The sequence below is a fragment of the Centropristis striata genome, chromosome 2 (assembly GCF_030273125.1).
Source record: "Centropristis striata isolate RG_2023a ecotype Rhode Island chromosome 2, C.striata_1.0, whole genome shotgun sequence".
NCBI classification, from domain to species: Eukaryota; Metazoa; Chordata; class Actinopteri; order Perciformes; family Serranidae; genus Centropristis; species Centropristis striata.
This window is the reverse complement of record NC_081518.1, coordinates 29,973,040-29,990,961: the sequence shown is the minus strand read 5'-3', so window position 1 is coordinate 29,990,961 and position 17,922 is coordinate 29,973,040. Positions and strand designations below refer to the sequence as shown.

Genomic DNA, 17,922 nt, shown 5'->3' with positions numbered 1-17,922 from the left:
TCAAATATACAAAAAATTCCAGTTCATATACGTACAAGGTAAGTCATGAAACGAGAGATATAGAAGTTGAGAGCACTGATATTACACAATTCTCCAATTTGAAACCACAGTAAAAAAAAAACTGAAACAAAAAAAGAAATCCCATTTAATTCTCCCCGAATGCCACTGATGGTATGGCACAACTGGATGATGATATGAAATATTTAGTTTGAAGAGAGTTAAACTGATCAAGAGATTAAATGAACATGATTGCCTACAGAATAAAAAGAATAGATTTTATTTACAACAACTAAAAGCATTAGAAAATATGAACTCTTCAGGACTGTGGAATGAAAAGTTTGTCTCTAAATCAAAATTTTTTTTGTTTGATTTCAAATATACAAAAAATTCCAGTTCATATACGTACAAGGTATGTCATGAAACAAGAGATATAGAAGTTGAGAGCACTGATATTACACAATTCTCCAATTTGAAACCACAGTTAAAAAAAAACAGAAACAAAAAAATAAATCCCATTTAATTCTCCCTGAATGCCACTGATGGTATGGCACAGCTGGATGACCATGAAGCTTGGTGGTCATCCAGAATCATGATGAAGTGAGTTTCTCTTCTGTCCTTTGAGTCTTTTTAACCTTTCACGAGGGCGGGGATTTGCACTCTCATCCGGAGGGGAGCAGAGAGAAAGAGTCCACTAGGGTGACACACTCGTTGCAGATATTAGCTGCTCAGTTTGCAGGAGAACATAATGGATTGGCTGCAACTGAGCCAGATGTTTCGTCAACAGTGTTGAAATTTATGCAAGCTGAAGTTCACCTGAACAGAAACTTAGGGCGCAAGGTAACACAAGACCAAGGACAAACGTTTAATTGTGTGCACAACGGAGCTGAGGACAGCAGCAGAAACCTTCACTGCCACAAGACTGAAACAACGCATGGGAAAAGGACTCAAACGGAGTAAAAGGTGGCTCGCTGGATTCATTTTGTGTAAACACGTTAAGGAAGTAACACTGACGTCAGATGCCGGCCGGCCTAACAACGCAGCGTAACCAAAACAAAATGAGCCACGGAAGTACACAGGGAGATGACGTGTCCAGTAGAATTGTCTTGTAAAGTCTGTTATTCCTTTTGCAGTGTGAAACCAAAACCAACAAGACCAAATGTCTACAATGTAAGAGAACACGGACCTTAATTCGGAACCTTAGTACGGACTTTCAGGTGTGAAAACAGCAGAGTCAGCAGATTTTCTGTTCACAGATGACAGAAGAGACACTGAGGAACCAGGCCAGAGCCGGAACGCAGGATAGACGGGTTCAGTGAATGTGGTGTTGAAGGTGTGGAGGTGGATCAGTGTGTCAGAGGAAACTCTGTAGAAGGATAGAAGGCCAGCCGGCCAGTCCACATACACTCCTACTCTGTTCAAGACAGAGGAGGAGGGGGGGTTGGAAGGAGAGGGGATGGAGCTGGAGGAGAAGAAGAGGGACGAAAAGTAACAGGGGTAAACTTCATGAAGGAGGCTGACGAGGAAGAGGATGAAAGGAAGGGCAAGGAGGACAAGAAAAGGTACACTATGAAGTTGTGTCATGAAGAGAAGGGGATACACCCATAAACTGTTGACAAAGAGAATGATACTAAGCATGTAGAGAAGGATGATGATTGTATCGAGTGTATTGAGATTGGGCTTAGGAGAGCAGATGTGTGTTTTTCTGTTATTGTGATAAACAAATGAACCATCATCATCAGAGCAGTACAGACTCCAGGACTGATCATTCCGTCCCAGCTCGCAGTCTCTACTGCCTCCTTTCCTGCTGATTCCTCTGTAACTCACTGATACAGAAACGTCTCCGCTCCACTCGACCTCCCAGTAACAGCGACCAGTCAGACCAGTTGTACCCAGCAGCTGAGGACAGATGTCAAATCTGTCTGGATGACCAGGATATGGCTGAGACTTTCTCACCCGCGTCACCTTCATGTTGTTGTTGGACAGTTGAAGCTGTCTGTTCACTGTGTTTGTGTCCACTTCCAGTTCACAAACATCTGATGGAGAGAGCAAGACACAAAACAGCTTCAGGTTATCATCTGCTGATTTATAAACAACTTCAATGACCACAACACCCATGTGAGTCTCTGTGTTGCTAGCTTGATGCTAGAAATCATAATAAAAAAGATAATTAATTTAATTTATGGGTGCCTTTCATGTCACTCAAGGTCACCTGCAAATCAACTATCAACTACATAAAAACAAAAATCAGCAGTAGAGAGAATGGTATGGTAAGACAGAATAGGCTAATCTAAACAAGTGAGTTTTGAGCTGTGATTTGAAGGTGGAGAGAGAGGTAATGTCACGGAATGGTTAGTGGGAGAGAGTTCGAAGAGACGGGGGGCTGCACGGCTAAAAGCTCTAGACCCCATTTGGTGGCTCGTCCAGGTATCGAAAAATAATGGATAACCCATTCATGGTACAGGCCAGTGTTTTTTTATGTTAATATTGTTTCTGATGCGGCGTTCCCGGTGGCACACCTGGTAGAGCGTGTACCATTGAGGCATTGTCCTCGTAAGTGGGTGGCCCGGGTTCGAATCTGACTCGGAGCCCTTTCCCGCATGTCTTCCCTCTGTCTCCCCCTTCACTCTGTCCTATCAATAAAGCCCAAAAATGGCAAAAAAATATATCTTAAAAAAAAAAAAGATATTGTTTCTGATAATGAGCATGGTGAGTATTGATGTTTGGATGTTCACTTGTCTTGCCTTATGTATAAACACAGCTTTCTCAGATTTGATAGGTGAGTGAGTATTCTGCCTTTCTTGTTTTCATGCTGTTGTCTTGTTTTTTCCTGCTTGTTTTTGAAGTAATTTTCAGTGAGTATTCTAATACCTGTTTATTCAATTTTATATAATTGTAAATAAAAACCTCACTTTGCACACATATCCAGTTTCTTTGATTATTTTTTCCTCGCTTTCCTTTTTAGTTACTTCAGTTATTCCTTTTACTACTGGAGAATTATCATGTGGTTAAATGCTGGAACTCAGCATTTTCGTTTCCTTCATATGACATCAATATTTTCTTCTCTGAAAATCTGGGAAATATTGTCTGTTAACTTTGACTACTTCTGAGCACTGAGCAACTTCAGTCATTAAAAATTCCAAAAGCTTAACATGTTCTCAAATCTCGTGAATCAAAGTTAAACACACACTCACACTTCCTCACACCAGGTCTCAGTCTCTGTGGTCCATCATGATCCACTCTGGAGGAAGAAACAAAGTTAAAATGAACATCAAACAGATCAGCTGTTACCTGTTCGGTAGTCCTCACTTACATTACTGTATGTCAAGCTGGTCCCAGGCTAACAAGACTGCCTTGAAATCCATTAGATCAATTTACAAACAAGCTCTGAAAATACTGGACGAAAGATCAATTCAATGAGGATATCAATGAGGAAAACCTCATACTATATTCTGACATGCGCTTAATACATAAAAGTGTGTGTGTGTGTGTGTGTGTGTGTGTGTGTGTGTGTGTGTGCAGAGCTTCGCCCTCAGTGAAACAGATTAACAAGGAAAGGAAAGGGAGAGGAAAGAAACTGAGAGCTAAATCAGAGTTATGGATGTAACTTCGGTTCTGTGAACTCTTCCTGACAGCCAGAGACAGAATGATACACCTGGATGACACTGAAATGGAGTTTATTTTTTGTTTTTGTGTTTCTGTGGAACTGAATCATGGAATTTCAATTGTATTGGTGTCAACTACTATATATTTGTGCGTACCTTAGAGTTTCCAGTCTACAGTTGGGATCTTCCCGTCGAGCCGACAGGAGCTTCACTCCAGAGGCCCCAAGATGATTGTAGCTCAGGTCCAGCTCTCTCAGATGGGAGGGGTTGGAGCTCAGAGCTGAGGCCAAAGATGCACAGCCATGTCTTGTGATCAGACAGCCTGACAGCCTGAACACAGAGAAACAGGGCCTTACTGTCACATTTACACTAATTCTTTAGTGGATGCTGGCGTTGGCTGTTGTCCGCTTCTTCACCAGAAAGAAATAACTAACACATAACTTGGGACTTTTTTTTTTTTTTTTTTGCAGTTTTTACTGACTTGAAAGTTATTTTTCATCCTGCTACCAAATTCTCCAATACTGGAAAACTGCAGGTAAATCTCCTGTTGTCAGTGAACCTCTACCCGGACCTTCCCGTCTCTGTCCAGAGCTGCCACTGTGAGGCATTCTCCTGAACAACCTCAACCAGTCAATGAGTGGATAGTGGCTAACGTTAGCTCCATGGTAACGTCACCAGCAACAGGCATGATACTGAAATATTCCATTCTGCAACTGCTGACACTCAGCAATTAGGCCACTCCAATGTTCATTACAGCTATCAGACAACTTGGACTTCTGCATCAACCCTGTAACATTCACAGAAGCTTTTGTCAAAAGTTTGTTTACTCTCAAACTGGCCACTCCATTCCGTCCATTTGGTCCTCAGTCGAGTGCACTGTTGCACGTTTGACACGTCATCAGAACGCTGTCATCCTTGGAACTAGCAGTACTGGAAACACCGCAAGATTATCACTCTCCAAGCGGGTCAGAAAACCTGGAGTGGAGTCAGGGGCGGACACCACTACCTGTGTTTAACATTAGGCAAACACAGGTAGTTGCCTGTGGCACCAAGGTTTCCAGGGGCCCCCCAAACATCTCATAGGTACTGATTGATAAAGGTTTCTTCGATTTAAAGCAATTATTATGGTTTTACCCTTAATTTGCGCGCTTAAAAAGACTTAAAAAGACTTAAAAATGCTTAATCCATCATGATCGTCAGCTGAGTTCTTAGATCGACTGGACTGTCTCAACCTCACACAACAAGGCTGTCTCAATGGAGCTGCCTTTCCAGTCTTTTCACACCAAACCCAAGCACCAAATTCGCCCATTTGCCAACTAGATATTTTTTCTTCCTGGTTTGATTTTATTATTACTCCCTTCATCCTCTGGACCACTCAAGGGAAAAACAATTATGGGGCTCATCCAGAATAAAAAAAGAATGGAAAACATGCATGGTGAGTATTGATGTTCAGATGTTCACTTGTCTTGCCTTAAGTGCTCAGACAGTTTCCTCAAATTCCTCTTTGCCAGGCTTGTGCCTTTTCACAGATTCTCTTTGTGATTTTGAGAGTGTCCATAATGATGGCTTCAGGATTGCATTTTTTTGTGGATGCTGTTCTGCTTGCTTCATTAGTCTGTGACCTTGAAAAACTATTATTATTATTTTAAGTAGTATTTAAGGTTCTTCTGTCCAACTAAGGGTAAGAGGAAGGATGAGTTTAACATGAAGACTGGGTTGACAAGTTTCTGTTTCATGAACCAAAACGCTAACATCTAACTTGCCAGATGATTCTTTTGAAACATCTTAATCCTTACCCGAGCCTTTCCAGTGTACAGTTCTCTCTCTTCAGTCCAGCCGATAGCAGCCTCACCCCTGAATCCTGTAGGTCGTTGTTACTCAGGTTAATCTCTTTCATACTAGATGACTCTGAGCTGATAACCAAGGACATAGCTTCACAGCTTCCCTTTGACAGGTCACAGCCACTCAACCTGAGAGGAATAACAGTCAGTTCATTCACATCATGATCATATGAAGTATTTTAATTTTATTTCAGCTGAACACCAACCTGAGGGATTCCAGTGCACAGTGTGGACTGTCCAGTCCAGAGCAAAGCAGCTTCACTCCTGAATCCTGCAGGTTGTTGTTACTCAGGTCCAGCTCTATCAGACTAGAGGATTCAGATTTGAGGGCGAAGGACAGAGCGCCACAGCTTCTCTCTGACAATTTACAGCCACTCAGTCTGAGGAAAGGTTTTGTAAGTAATTTTATAGATCAACTATAAAAAGTAAATAAAGAACTTGTGGGATAACAGCTGAATACTGACCTTAGAATTTTCAGTGGACAGTGTGGACCCTTCAGTCCAATGGACAGCAGAATTACTCCTGAATCCTGAAGATTAGATTTGCTCAGGTCCAGCCCTTTTAGTCTAGATGACTTGGACTGTAGAACTGGTAACAGAGCTTCACAGCTTCTCTTTGATAGTTTACAGCTACTCAGCCTGAAGGAGACATTTAGTCAGTGAAGTTATATATCAAATATAAAATGTACAAAATAGGTTTCTTGGTAAACTTTTACAAACAGAGGAACGCTGACCAGAGATTTTCCAGTGTACAGTCTGGGCTCTCCAGTTCAGCAGATAGAAGATTCACTCCTGAATCCTGGAGTCTGTTGTTACTCAGGTCCAGCTCTCTCATGCTCGAGGCCTCAGAGCTGAGAACTAAGGACAGAGCTTCACAGCTGCTCACTGAGAGTTTACAGCTACTTAGCCTAAACAGATTGTAAAACAATTGATTATATAATTAATAGAATAAGTTAATAAGACTTTACATGGTCATACTTTTGAAGTTGCTGGACACAAACCTGAGAGTTTCCAGTGTACAGTGTGGGCTGATAAGTCCAGTAGTTAGCATCTCCACTGCTGAGTACTCTAAGTCGTTGTTACTCAGAACCAGCTCTCTAAGAGACGACTGTGTTTTGAGGAGTGAGGACAGAGCTTCATAGCTTCTTTTTGACAGTTTACAGCCACTCAACCTGAAGAGGAATCAGCAATACAAAACAAATTGTTTTTATCTGAATAAAGAAAAACTTCAAATTTTAATTTTTTAGGTGTAAAGAATGTGTGTACTCACAGAGCTTTGTTGGAGGCTTTGATCACTGGCAGCAGCCTCAGAAGAGCCTCCTCCGAACCAGAGAATTTCTTCAGGTCAAACACGTCCAGATCTGTTTCTGATGACAGTAAGATGAAGACCAGAGCTGACCACTGAGCAGGAGACAGTTTGTCTGTGGAGAGACTTCCTGATCTCAGGCACTGTTGGATCTCCTCCACTAGAGAACGATCATTCACTTCATTCAGACAGTGGAACAGGTTGATGCTTCTCTCTGCAGAGAAGTTCTCATTGATCTTCTTCTTGATGAACTGGACTGTTTTGTTTTTGCTGTGTGAGCTACTTCCTGTCTGCGTCAGCAGACTTCCTAGGTGTTTCTGATTGGTTTCTATTGAAAGCCCAAGGAGGAAGCGAACAAACAAATCCAAGTGCCCATTAGGACTCTGTAGGGCCTTGGCCACAGCATTCTGGTAGAAATGTGTTGATTTGTCTCCCAACACTTCAGACCACCAGAAGGTTCTTTGCTCTTTTGTCAGGAGATTCTGATTGGTCTCAACTACATGACCCAGGAGGAAGCGAAGGAATGAGTCCAAGTGTCTGTTTGGAGTCTGTAGGGCCTCGTCCACAGCACTCTGGCAGAAACATGTTGATTCATATCCAGAAACTTCAGAGCACTTGGATGTTGCTGGTTCATCTGACAGCAGATTCTGATTGGTCCCCAGTGAAAGATCAAGGGAGAAGTGACTGAAAAGGTCCAAGTATCTGATTAGAATCTTGTAGGCCTCATCCATAGCACTCTGGCAGAAGCATATTGAGTTTTCTCCCAACTCTTGACAGGTCCGGATGGGTGTTTGTTGATTGAGCAGATTCTGATTGTTCTCTGATGAAAGACCCAGAAGGAGGTGACGGAAAAAGTCCAAATACTTGGGTAGACTCTGTAATGCCTCGTCCATAGTACTCTGGCAGAACCATGTTGATTCATCTCCCAACCCTTCAGAACACCGAGATGTTGTTGGTTCTTCTGACAGCAGATTCTCATTTGTCTCTCTTGAAAGATTCATGAGGAAGTTACGGAAAAAGTCCAAACATCTATTTAGATTATGTATTGGCTCATTTTTAGCATTCTGGCATGTGGAATTGTCTCCTAACACTTTACTATGTTGGGATGTTGTTTGTTCTTCGGACAGGAGACTCTCATTGGTCTCCAAAGGGAGGACGTGAAGGAACATGTCCAAATGTTCGTTTGGACTCTGTAAGGCCTCGTCCACAGAACTCTGGTTGAAACTTGCTGATTCATCTTCGGATATTTTAGACAATCTGAATGTTTGTTTTTCAGACTGCAGAGTTTGAAGATTCTGGAAGATGGAAGAAAGAAAGTCCAGGTTTTGGTTTAGATTTAGAAAGGCCTCATCCACAGTACTCTGACAGGGCACACGTGTGGATTCGTCTCCTGCTGCTTCAGAATCCACAGATGTCGTTTGGTCATCTAACACCTGATTCCTATTGGCCATCTTAAAAAAAAGGACAAAGCGACAGAAAAATTCCAAGAATCTGTTTAGACTCTGTAAGGCCTTGTCGATAGCACTCCGACAGAAATGTGTTGATTTGCATCTTAACACATTAGAGCACTGGGATGTTGTTTGTTCCTCTGACAGCAGATTGACTCCAGAGTTGATGAAGGTCAGATGGACATGAAGAGCAGCCAGAAACTCCTGAACACTCAGATGGATGAAGCAGAACACCCTGTCCTGGTACAGTCCTCTCTCCTCTATAAAGACCTGTGTCAACACTCCTGAGTACACTGAGGCTGCTCTGATATCAATGCCACACTCTGTCAGGTCTGAGTCATAGAATATCAGGTTTCCTTTCTGCAGCTGATCAAAAGCCAGTTTTCCCAGAGACTCAATCATCTTCCTGTTCTCTGGACTCCAGTGTGGATCTGTCTCAGCTCCTCCATCAAACTTGACATTCTTCAGTTTGGTCTGAATCACCAGGAAATGGATGTACATCTCAGTCAGGGTCTTGGGCAGCTCGTCTTTGCTGGTTTTCAATACATCCTCCAAAACTGTAGCAGAGATCCAGCAGAAGACTGGGATGTGGCACATGATGTGGAGGCTTCGTGATGTCTTGATGTGGGAGATGATTCTGCTGGCCTGCTCCTCATCTGTGAATCTCTTTCTGAAGTACTCTTCCTTCTGTGGGTCAGTGAATCCTCTGACCTCTGTCACCATGTCAACACACTCAGCAGGGATCTGATTGGCTGCTGCAGGTCGTGTGGTTATCCAGAGGCGAGCAGAGGGAAGCAGTTTTCCCCTGATGAGGTTTGTCAGCAGCACATGGAGTGAGCTGGACTCTGTGACATCAGTCAGGATCTCAGTGTTGTGGAAGTCCAGAGGAGGTCGACACTCATCCAGACCGTCAAAGATGAAGACAACGTGGGACTCTTCAAACCTGCAGATTCCTGCTTCTCTGATTTCAGTAAAGAAAAGATGAACAAGTTCCACCAAGCTGAACTTTTTCTCTTTCAGCGCATTCAGCTCTCTGAAAGTGATAGGAAATGTGAACATTATGTTCTGGTTGGTTTTGTCTTCAGCCCAGTCCAGAGTGAACTTCTGTGTTAAGACTGTTTTCCCAATGCCAGCCACTCCCTTTGTCAGAACTGTTCTGATTGGTTCTTCTCTTCCAGGTGGGGGGTTAAAAATGTCTTCATGTCTTATCAATTTTCCTGATCTGTCTGGTTTCCTGGATGTTGTTTCAATATGTCTGATCTCATGTTCATCATTGACCTCTGCAGTCCCTCCCTCTGTGATGTAAAGCTCTGTGTAGATCTGATTCAGGAGGGTCCGGTTTCCTGCTTTAGCGATCCCGTCAATCACACACTGGAAGGTCCCCTTTAGATTAGACTTGAGTTTCTGTCGGCACACTGCAGCATGAGTTCCTGAATATACAAAAAAAAAAATAGTAAGTATAGAACACACTTGTATAGTTTTCCTCCATCAACAGTTTTATTTGGCTGATGAATGAAGGCCAAGCAGCCTCTGATCTGATGCATATTTGTGCAGCATAGGTCTTGTTCATATCTGGTATTAACATGTGTCTTGGGTGATCTGATCACAAGTAGACAGCTCTACGTACATCAGTTCACACCTGGCATTAGAATGTGTCTTCACATGTGTCATCAGTGATGACTTGTGATTGGATCTCACTTTCCCTCTCTTTATGCAAATCAGTGTGGTGAACTCATGACCAATACAGCTTAAATGAATATCTATATTAATATGCTAAAAGTTCTGGTACATTTTCTTCCTGGTAATGCAAGCAGGTGTGCCCAAAGGCAAGAGGAAGGCAACAGGCAGGAATGGGGCCCCAATCAAGGACATTGATGGGGCCCTCCCTGGGACCACATCCCAAGGTAAATCATCAAAGCAAAAAGAAGTTCTTCACAAAACTTGGGTGTTATGATTGACGACCAACTGACCTATAAGGTTCATATGGCCACAATTGCCCGTTCGTGTCGGTCCTCCCTATACAACATTAGGAAGGTCAGACCTGACCGAGCAATCAATACAACTTTTGGTACAGGCCCTCGTGACATCACAAATAATCTACAACTCTTTAAAGGCAGGTCATTCTGCATGCATGTGCAAGCCACTGCAGATGATCCAGAACACAGCAGCTTGTCTGGTCTTAAACCAGCCCAAGAGAGCACATGTCACTCGTTAATCATCACTCTGCACTGGCTCTCACATCCCTGAACTCCTTTATTCAGGTCCACACACCCACCTATGTTCTTCAAATGAAAAACGTCTGCCGCCTCCACCGCTGCAAGGCCCTACGTCTCAAGCTATACTCTTCTCCTCTTTAGAACCTCCAAACTCCATCCGATCTGCTGAGTCTCTCTCAATCTTCAAGAAGAGACTAAAGACCCAGGTCTTTTGTGAACACTTTAACACTGTTGGGACTTTAGGTACAGATATTAGGTTGTCCCAAAATAACTGTAGGGATACCTCTAAACGGTGCACCATTTATGTTTGGGATTTAGGATTACAAATAAATGATACCTCACACGGGGCACCATTTATGTTGTAAAGGGCGTTACTACAAGGATGAACCTGAGCAACACTTATTTGGGTATCATGGTTTAAAAGTGTCATTAGATGGCTATCAGAATTATTATTAAGTATCATAAATAATCATTATTTATAATAAATGATATGACTTGATTTACTCTAAGTCGAACAGAGAAAAGAGCCAATTCACCTAAATCACTCTCATAAAGTTACTAAACTATCAATTTGGAACACTGATTAATAATGAACTTAATAATTATAATCTAATTACCATATTAATATGTAGTAATGGTCGAAGGAATTTGGAATTCTTTTCATAGAAGAGCCTAACATATTGTTTACAGTGTACGACATTAAATGGACAGCATGTATATTCCAAAAGTTTTTATTTCTAAATAAGCAAAGTAAAGCAAACAAAACACACAATCTATAGAGTATAGAGAGCTACACAGTCTGATCTAAGATTATTTACAGTGTAAGTATGTGGAAGAGAGTGTGTGTACGAGTGTGTGCGTGTGGGAGGCAAGATGGCCGAACCACATGCTTAAATCAAAGAGCCATAAAACCAATGGGACAATGGGCCATGTGTTGCTGTGTAAGCTTCTACAAAGCTTTATATGTCTGTTAAAAGCCAATTTAAAGTATATTATATGTGAGTTAGTGTGTGAGCAAATCAAGTAAATTGGTAGAATTAGTCTGCATGTAAGACGTAATGTCTGTGTAAAGCAAGATAAAAGTAAGATTAAAGTGATATGGTGATATGGTCTGAGGCCTCTGCAGGAGGCCTTAGACCTGAGATACAGGAGGTGAGGGAAGAGGGGGACTCTGAGGGCCAGTGTTGTCGCCTTGGGGGACAGTGGAGTTCTTTACAGTAGACCCCATATGGTGTAAGAGGTATCCTGACCAATGAGGTGATTATACATCTGTAGGGGTCATAAACGCCAGGCATCATGGGAGGAGAGAGGGAGGCTTCCTTGTTAGAGAACCAAATTTGAGAGCCCAGATGCCATTTTCAGAGGCGACTGAAAATGCTGCTGCACTCTCACATCAGTTCAAATCTACAAATGAACCAAAGGAACTGGCCTGGCGTCAGCTGGGACCCCAAACTCAGGAACTGATAAGACTGCTGTCACTCCTCGAACAATGACATGACACACTTGTGAGTCTCCCATGACTGGTATGGACGGTAATTTCTGTTGTGAAATGGCAGTAACAGACCCGACAGGAGAAGTGATGCCTAAAACACCAGGACTACTCTGTGACAGGAGACGGGGCAACAGGTTCAGATCTTCCACGTTCACTACAACCAGAGAAATAGGTAACATTGTGCTGTTATCTGTGCTGAAGGGAATAAGTAGGCTAGCCTGGCTCAGTCCAAAGATCAAAAGTAACTGACCTCATGGGCACCTCCTGTACTAAGTGTAAAGTACAATAATATAACTCCCCTCCATTATAATAACAGATATTAAACAATAACCTGGAAAAACCACTCAAAATGTCGGCTGGCACTATTTATTGTTCTGCAATTGACTTGGAATTTTTACACATCTGTGTGAAACTTTCATAACCTACTTGGATTCCAGGGTGCCAGCAGGTTATAACAACTCAAGCCTCCCTTTGTTCTCCTCTATATTTTCTCCTGGACTCTTTCTCCTGATGCTCCTCAGGAGTTCACTTTGGGCAGAAGATGTGAGGGCTTAAATTCTTGGTTAGTTAACACACTGTTAAATAAAATAAACCAGCTGGCTGGGCAAAAACCTGTTAGCTTACTTTGGAAGCAACAAGAGCAAACAAAGCAAGTTTGTGCCAAGCTGCCAACTCTGCAAAGATAGACCGAGCAGTTTCCTCCAATCTGGACATGCTGAGTAAATTAAATGCTCTGTGTGAATTTGAGTTCCCTCTGGTATGCATGTCTGGGGCTTTTATTGTGGAAGGTACAAATGGAAGGAGTGAAGCTGTAAATAAGCTGCCGTCTTGGTTCAGATCATTGAGCCAAAATAAATATCATATTAGATGTGTAAGTAAGTTTAGGTGCAACTTGTAACTCTTGGGTGTGGTACATTTACTTTTAGTTAGACATTAGTTTTGCCTGAGTCATGTCAGATTGTCAATGGTGATTGTTTAAACAGAAAGACAAGAACTCACATGTTTCACGCTAGTAGTAGGACTCCACAGTAATAAAATATGAGTACACAAATATGGAAATTGTGATTGGATCATGCAGGACGTCTGAACAGGGCCATATTTATCTCAAGTTTGAGGAAATGTAAATCTCTTCCATTCTGCCTCCATTTAGTTTTTCCCACCATGTTAAAGCTGTAAAAACCATCTTACTTCTCTCCAGAAAGGCAACCAGCTCCTCCTGCTTCATTCTTTTCAGGAAGTGCAGGGTAATCTTTCGAAATGCCTCTCTGGTGCTCCTCCTCTCCTCTTCATCCTCACCGTCCACCACCTCCTCATCCTCAGTCAGGCATCCTGGGTAATCTGAACTCAGAACATTCTGGACTTTCTTCAGCTCGTTCTTCACAAAGACGACAATTTTCTCCTCCAGCAGCTGGAACAGAATAATAAACAGAACATTTATTTAAAGAACATGTGATTTATTTGTCAGTCTGAAGGCCTGCTGGTCCAAACAGAGCAGCGTGGAGGACCTGAATTTAAGTTTAACATTTAGTCTATAGTTGAATTTAATAGTTTATAGAAGTCTAAATCAACTTATGGTGCTCAGGCTTACGAGACACTGGACGGCAACAACAGACAAGATGGACACATGTCCAGTCAAAACTTACATTCAACAAATTCAAAAAGAAAACATCAAAAAAAAAAAAATCTACAAAGAGTCTCATTTTGATGAAGACAGTGTCTGCTGTAGCTGCCCAGCAATTTCTATGAATCTTTTTCAGACACATTTTAATTTACATTTAGTCATTTAGCTTTTATCCAAAGCAACTTACTGAAAAAGGGAAACAATCAAGGTATAGTGTAATAACAGCCATTATTGCAGCAATAAGTGCTAGAGACGATTCTTTAAGGAGTAGAACTGTTGTGTGGTGCTAGGAGAGAAAGTACTCTCTGAAGAGCTGGGTCTTCAAGAGTTTTTTTAAAGGTAGAGAGGGACGCCCCTGCTCTGGTAGGAACTGGTAGTGCATTCCACCAACGGGGAACAACAAACGCAAAGAGTTTGGATTGTCTTGAACAAATGGGTGGCAGAGCCAGGCGCCGTTCATAGGAAGAGCGCAACAGTCGTGAGGGAGCATATGCCTGTATTAGGGCATTCAAGAGCCAACTGACATGAGCCAACTCATTGTGTTATATTTCTTCCTCAACTGAATTCTTTCAAACAAATGGTTCCTCAAGTCGCTGCATGTGGTGCAGTGAAACACAAAATGAATTCATCCTCAACAACATCCAGATGTCAGATATCTGCCTCTCTACTACCAGTGGTAGGGTACCAGTTCTTCATGTAGCACATAGGGAACTCTGTCCTCTGCTAATTAAATTTTACACAAGGTTTGGAACATAGTTTATAAGCTTGGGCTTTTTCCAAATTTCCTCCATCCATTGTTACCCTGCAAATAATTACAAAAAATAACATGTAAAACAGAAAGCGCAAGGCTTGGTGCACACAGACTTGTCTTGACCAAGAATAACGATGTGCTCTGTCTCAGTTTAAGATCTTTTTGGTCAGCCTTCCCTTTGCAGCTGAATGAGGAGGTTTTACAGCCAAACTATTTAAGATCTCTGCTTTACAAAACAAGTTTCCCTTCCTATGTTACCTTTCTGCACCCCAAGAAAGCAACTCATGATTCAACTCAATTGCTCTTATGGGCTTTTTTTAAACCCCACTCTCCTGCAGCATAAAGTAAAATTGTCTCATACCGATAATAAATGTTGATAAACCGAGGTCAGGATTCAAAACCTGCTGAATCTACCAAACCCTTCGTTCCCTCTGAAATGCACACCATGTTAAAGATAAACAATCATATTCATTTTGCTGCTCACATTGCTCCCTAAAATTTATAATCTGTGTTTTATCACTTCTAACAGAAAGTCCGAGGAAGAGTATGATCGTAAAAGGTGTGACAGGAGGAACCTCTGAAAAAAGGTACAAAGTACACACCTGATTCTTTTTAATGTCATAAAGATTATACAGTTGAAACCAGAAGTTTACATACACTATATAAAAAGACACATATGCTTTTTTTCTCACTGTCTGACATGAAATCAGACTATCACTTTCCCTGTTTTAGGTCCGTTAGGAATACCAAAATTATTTCTATTTGCTAAATGCCAGAATAATGAGAGGAGGATTTTTTAAGACAATTTTTTATTACTTTCTTCAAAGTCAGAAGTTTACATACAATAACATTATTATGCCTAAACAATTTGGGAAAGCCCAGATGATACTGTCATGTCTTTGGAAGCTTCCGATAGGTTTATTGACAACATTTGAGTTAATTCGAGACACACCTGTGGATGTATTTTAAGGCACACCTGAAACACACTGCTTCTTTGTGTAACATCATGGGAAAGTCAAAAGAAATCAACCGAGATATCAGGAAGAGAATTGTGGACTTGCACAAATCTGGTTCATCCTTGGGTGCAATTTCCAGATGCCTGAAGGTGCCACATTCATCTGTTCAAATAATTATACCCAAGTATAAACACCATGGGAATGTGGAGCCATCATACCGCTCAGGAAGGAGACGGACTCTGTGTCCCAGAGATGAACGTGCTTTGGTCCAAAATGTGCATATCAATCCAAGAACAAAAGCAAAAGACCTTGTGAAGATGCTGGCTGAAGCTGGTAAGAGTGTGTCATTATCCACAGTGAAACGAGTACATGGACTGAAAGGCCACTCTGCCAGGAAGAAGCCATTACTCCAAAAGAAACATAAAAAAGCCAGATTACAGTTTGCAAATGCACACAGGGGCAAAGACCTTAATTTTTGGAGACATGTCCTGTGGTCTGACAAAACTGTAATTACCTATAATAATAAACAATAATAATACAATAAACCTATCAGAAGCTTCCAAAGACATGACAGTATCATCTGGGCTTTCCCAAATTGTTTCAAGGCATAATAATGTTAGTGTATGTAAACTTCTGACTTTGAAGAAAGTAATAAAAAAATGTCTTCTCTCATTATTCTGGCATTAAGCAAATAGAAATAATTATAAAAAATATAATAAAAAAAAAGCATATGTGTCTTTTTATATAGTGTATGTAAACGTCTGGTTTCAACTGTATATTAATTTGCTACAGTGAACTCTGCCCACATGCAGTTTACTGTCCCCTCCAGTGATGTTTTCAGCCTGCGCTGAATCAGTTGTTGATTAGAAGAGGTTATGAAGAAGATGTGTCTGTTTTATTTGACTCTGATGAAGACACGTACCTGACTTTGAAAACTCTAATAAATCAAATGCTTTGCTTCTTATCTGTGTGCTCTGGTTTCCTTTCCGGCTTTTTTCTTAAGTTTCTCTTGTCCCACCATTGTTCCACCCTTAGAAAACTGGATGGATCTGTCTTTCCTATATGAGGTAGAAACATGGTTTTCCTCTAACTAGCCTTCCAATTAAATAATAAGTATGTCTGTACATGTACACACCATGAATATGGAGTCCAGGTCTGTTTCAGACTGATCACTGTGAAGCTCTGAGCTCTTCTGCTGAACTCTGTGGAGAAAACACCAAGTTTAAAGACATTTAATGCACTGAGTTGATTAAACATGAAAATACAAAGTAAATGCTGTTCTGGTTACTAATTCGTGGGCCTACCCCCCGCAGAGTAGGATATAAGAGTTGGGTGCGTTGTGAGCTGGGCAGCAGGCGAAGGTGGGTACCTGGGCGTGCTGACCCCCGGCTGCAGCGGCTAGCTCTGGGGACTTGGAACGTCACCTCGCTGGCGGGGAATAAGCCCGAGCTTGTGCGGAAGGTGGATCGTTACCAGCTAGAAAAACTTGGGCTCACCTCCACATATAGCGTGGGCTCTGGAACCAAACCCCTGGAGAGAGGCAGGACTCTCTCCTTTTCCGGAGTTGCCCAGGGTGAGGCGCCAGGCAAGTGTGGGTATACTCACAAGCCCCCGGCTGAGCGCCGTTGTGTTGGGGTTCTCCCCGAAGAATAAGAGGGTCGCCTCCTTGCGACTGCAAGTTTCAGGGAGAAGGTCTTTGACTGTTGTCTGTGCTTATACACCGAACAGCAGTTTGGAGTACCCGGCCTTCTTGGTTTCTCTGGGTGGTGCCCTGGAAGAGGTACCGCTTGGGGACTCCATAGTTCTTTTGGGAGACTTCAACACTCATGTGGGTAACGATGATAGTACCTGGAGGGGGTGATTGGGAAGAACAGCCTGCCCGACTTCTGTGGTAGTCATGGATTGTCCATAATGTTCGAATGTTCGAACATAGAGCTGTTCATAAGTGTACGTGGTACCAGAGCCCTCTAGGCCAAAGATCGATGATTGATTTCATTATTGTATCGTCAGATCTGAGGCCACATGTTTTGGACACATGGGTGAAGAGAGGAGCAGAGCTGTCAACTGATCACCACCTGGTGATGAGTTGGATCAGGTGGCGGGGAAGGCTGCTGGACAGACCTGGCAAACCCAAACGTGTAGTGAGGGGGAACTGGGAACGTCTGACGGAGGCCCCTGTCTGCAGGATCTTCAACTCACACCTCCAGAAGAATTTCTCCAGCATCCCGGGTGAGGCTAGGCACATGGAGTCCGAATGGGCCATGTTCAAAGCCTCAATTGTTGATGCGGCTGGTAGGGGTTGTGGTCTGAAGGTCGTCTGTGCCTGCTGTGGTGGCAACCCAAGAACCCAAGGGTTTGGTTGGCCGAGGGATCTCCGGAAGCAGCAGACAGGTACCATTTGGCCAGAAGGGCTGCAGCTGCGGCAGTCGCTGAAGCAAAAACTCTGGTATGGGAGGAATTCAGTGAGGCTATGGAGGAGGACTTTCAGTCGACCTCAAGGAGGTTCTGTAAAACCATCGGGTGACTCAGGAAGGGAAAGCAAGGCTTGGTGCAAGCTGTGTTCAGCGGCGGAGGAGACCTGCTGACCCGACCTGGGGATGTCATCGGATGGTGGAAAGAGCAATTTGAGGAACTCCTTAATCCAGCCAACACGTCCTCTGACAAGGAGGCAGAGTCTGAAGACTCAGGGG

General features: G+C 42.5%; 1 protein-coding gene across 1 annotated transcript; it reads right to left on the bottom strand.

The window, feature by feature from the left end:
- Window positions 1-1,197: 1,197 nt before the first annotated feature.
- LOC131981964 (NACHT, LRR and PYD domains-containing protein 3-like) lies at window positions 1,198-17,060 on the bottom strand. The gene is made up of 15 exons (XM_059346510.1): window positions 16,974-17,060; window positions 16,729-16,904; window positions 16,368-16,434; window positions 13,093-13,312; window positions 8,274-9,626; window positions 6,713-7,187; window positions 6,444-6,614; window positions 6,177-6,350; window positions 5,908-6,081; window positions 5,650-5,823; window positions 5,399-5,572; window positions 3,759-3,932; window positions 3,192-3,238; window positions 1,689-2,033; window positions 1,198-1,499 (listed from the first exon to the last, which is right to left on the bottom strand). The coding sequence occupies exons 1-15, from the start codon at window positions 17,058-17,060 to the stop codon at window positions 1,198-1,200; spliced, it is 4,113 nt and encodes a 1,370-aa protein (XP_059202493.1).
- Between the last annotated feature and the right edge of the window lie 862 nt (window positions 17,061-17,922).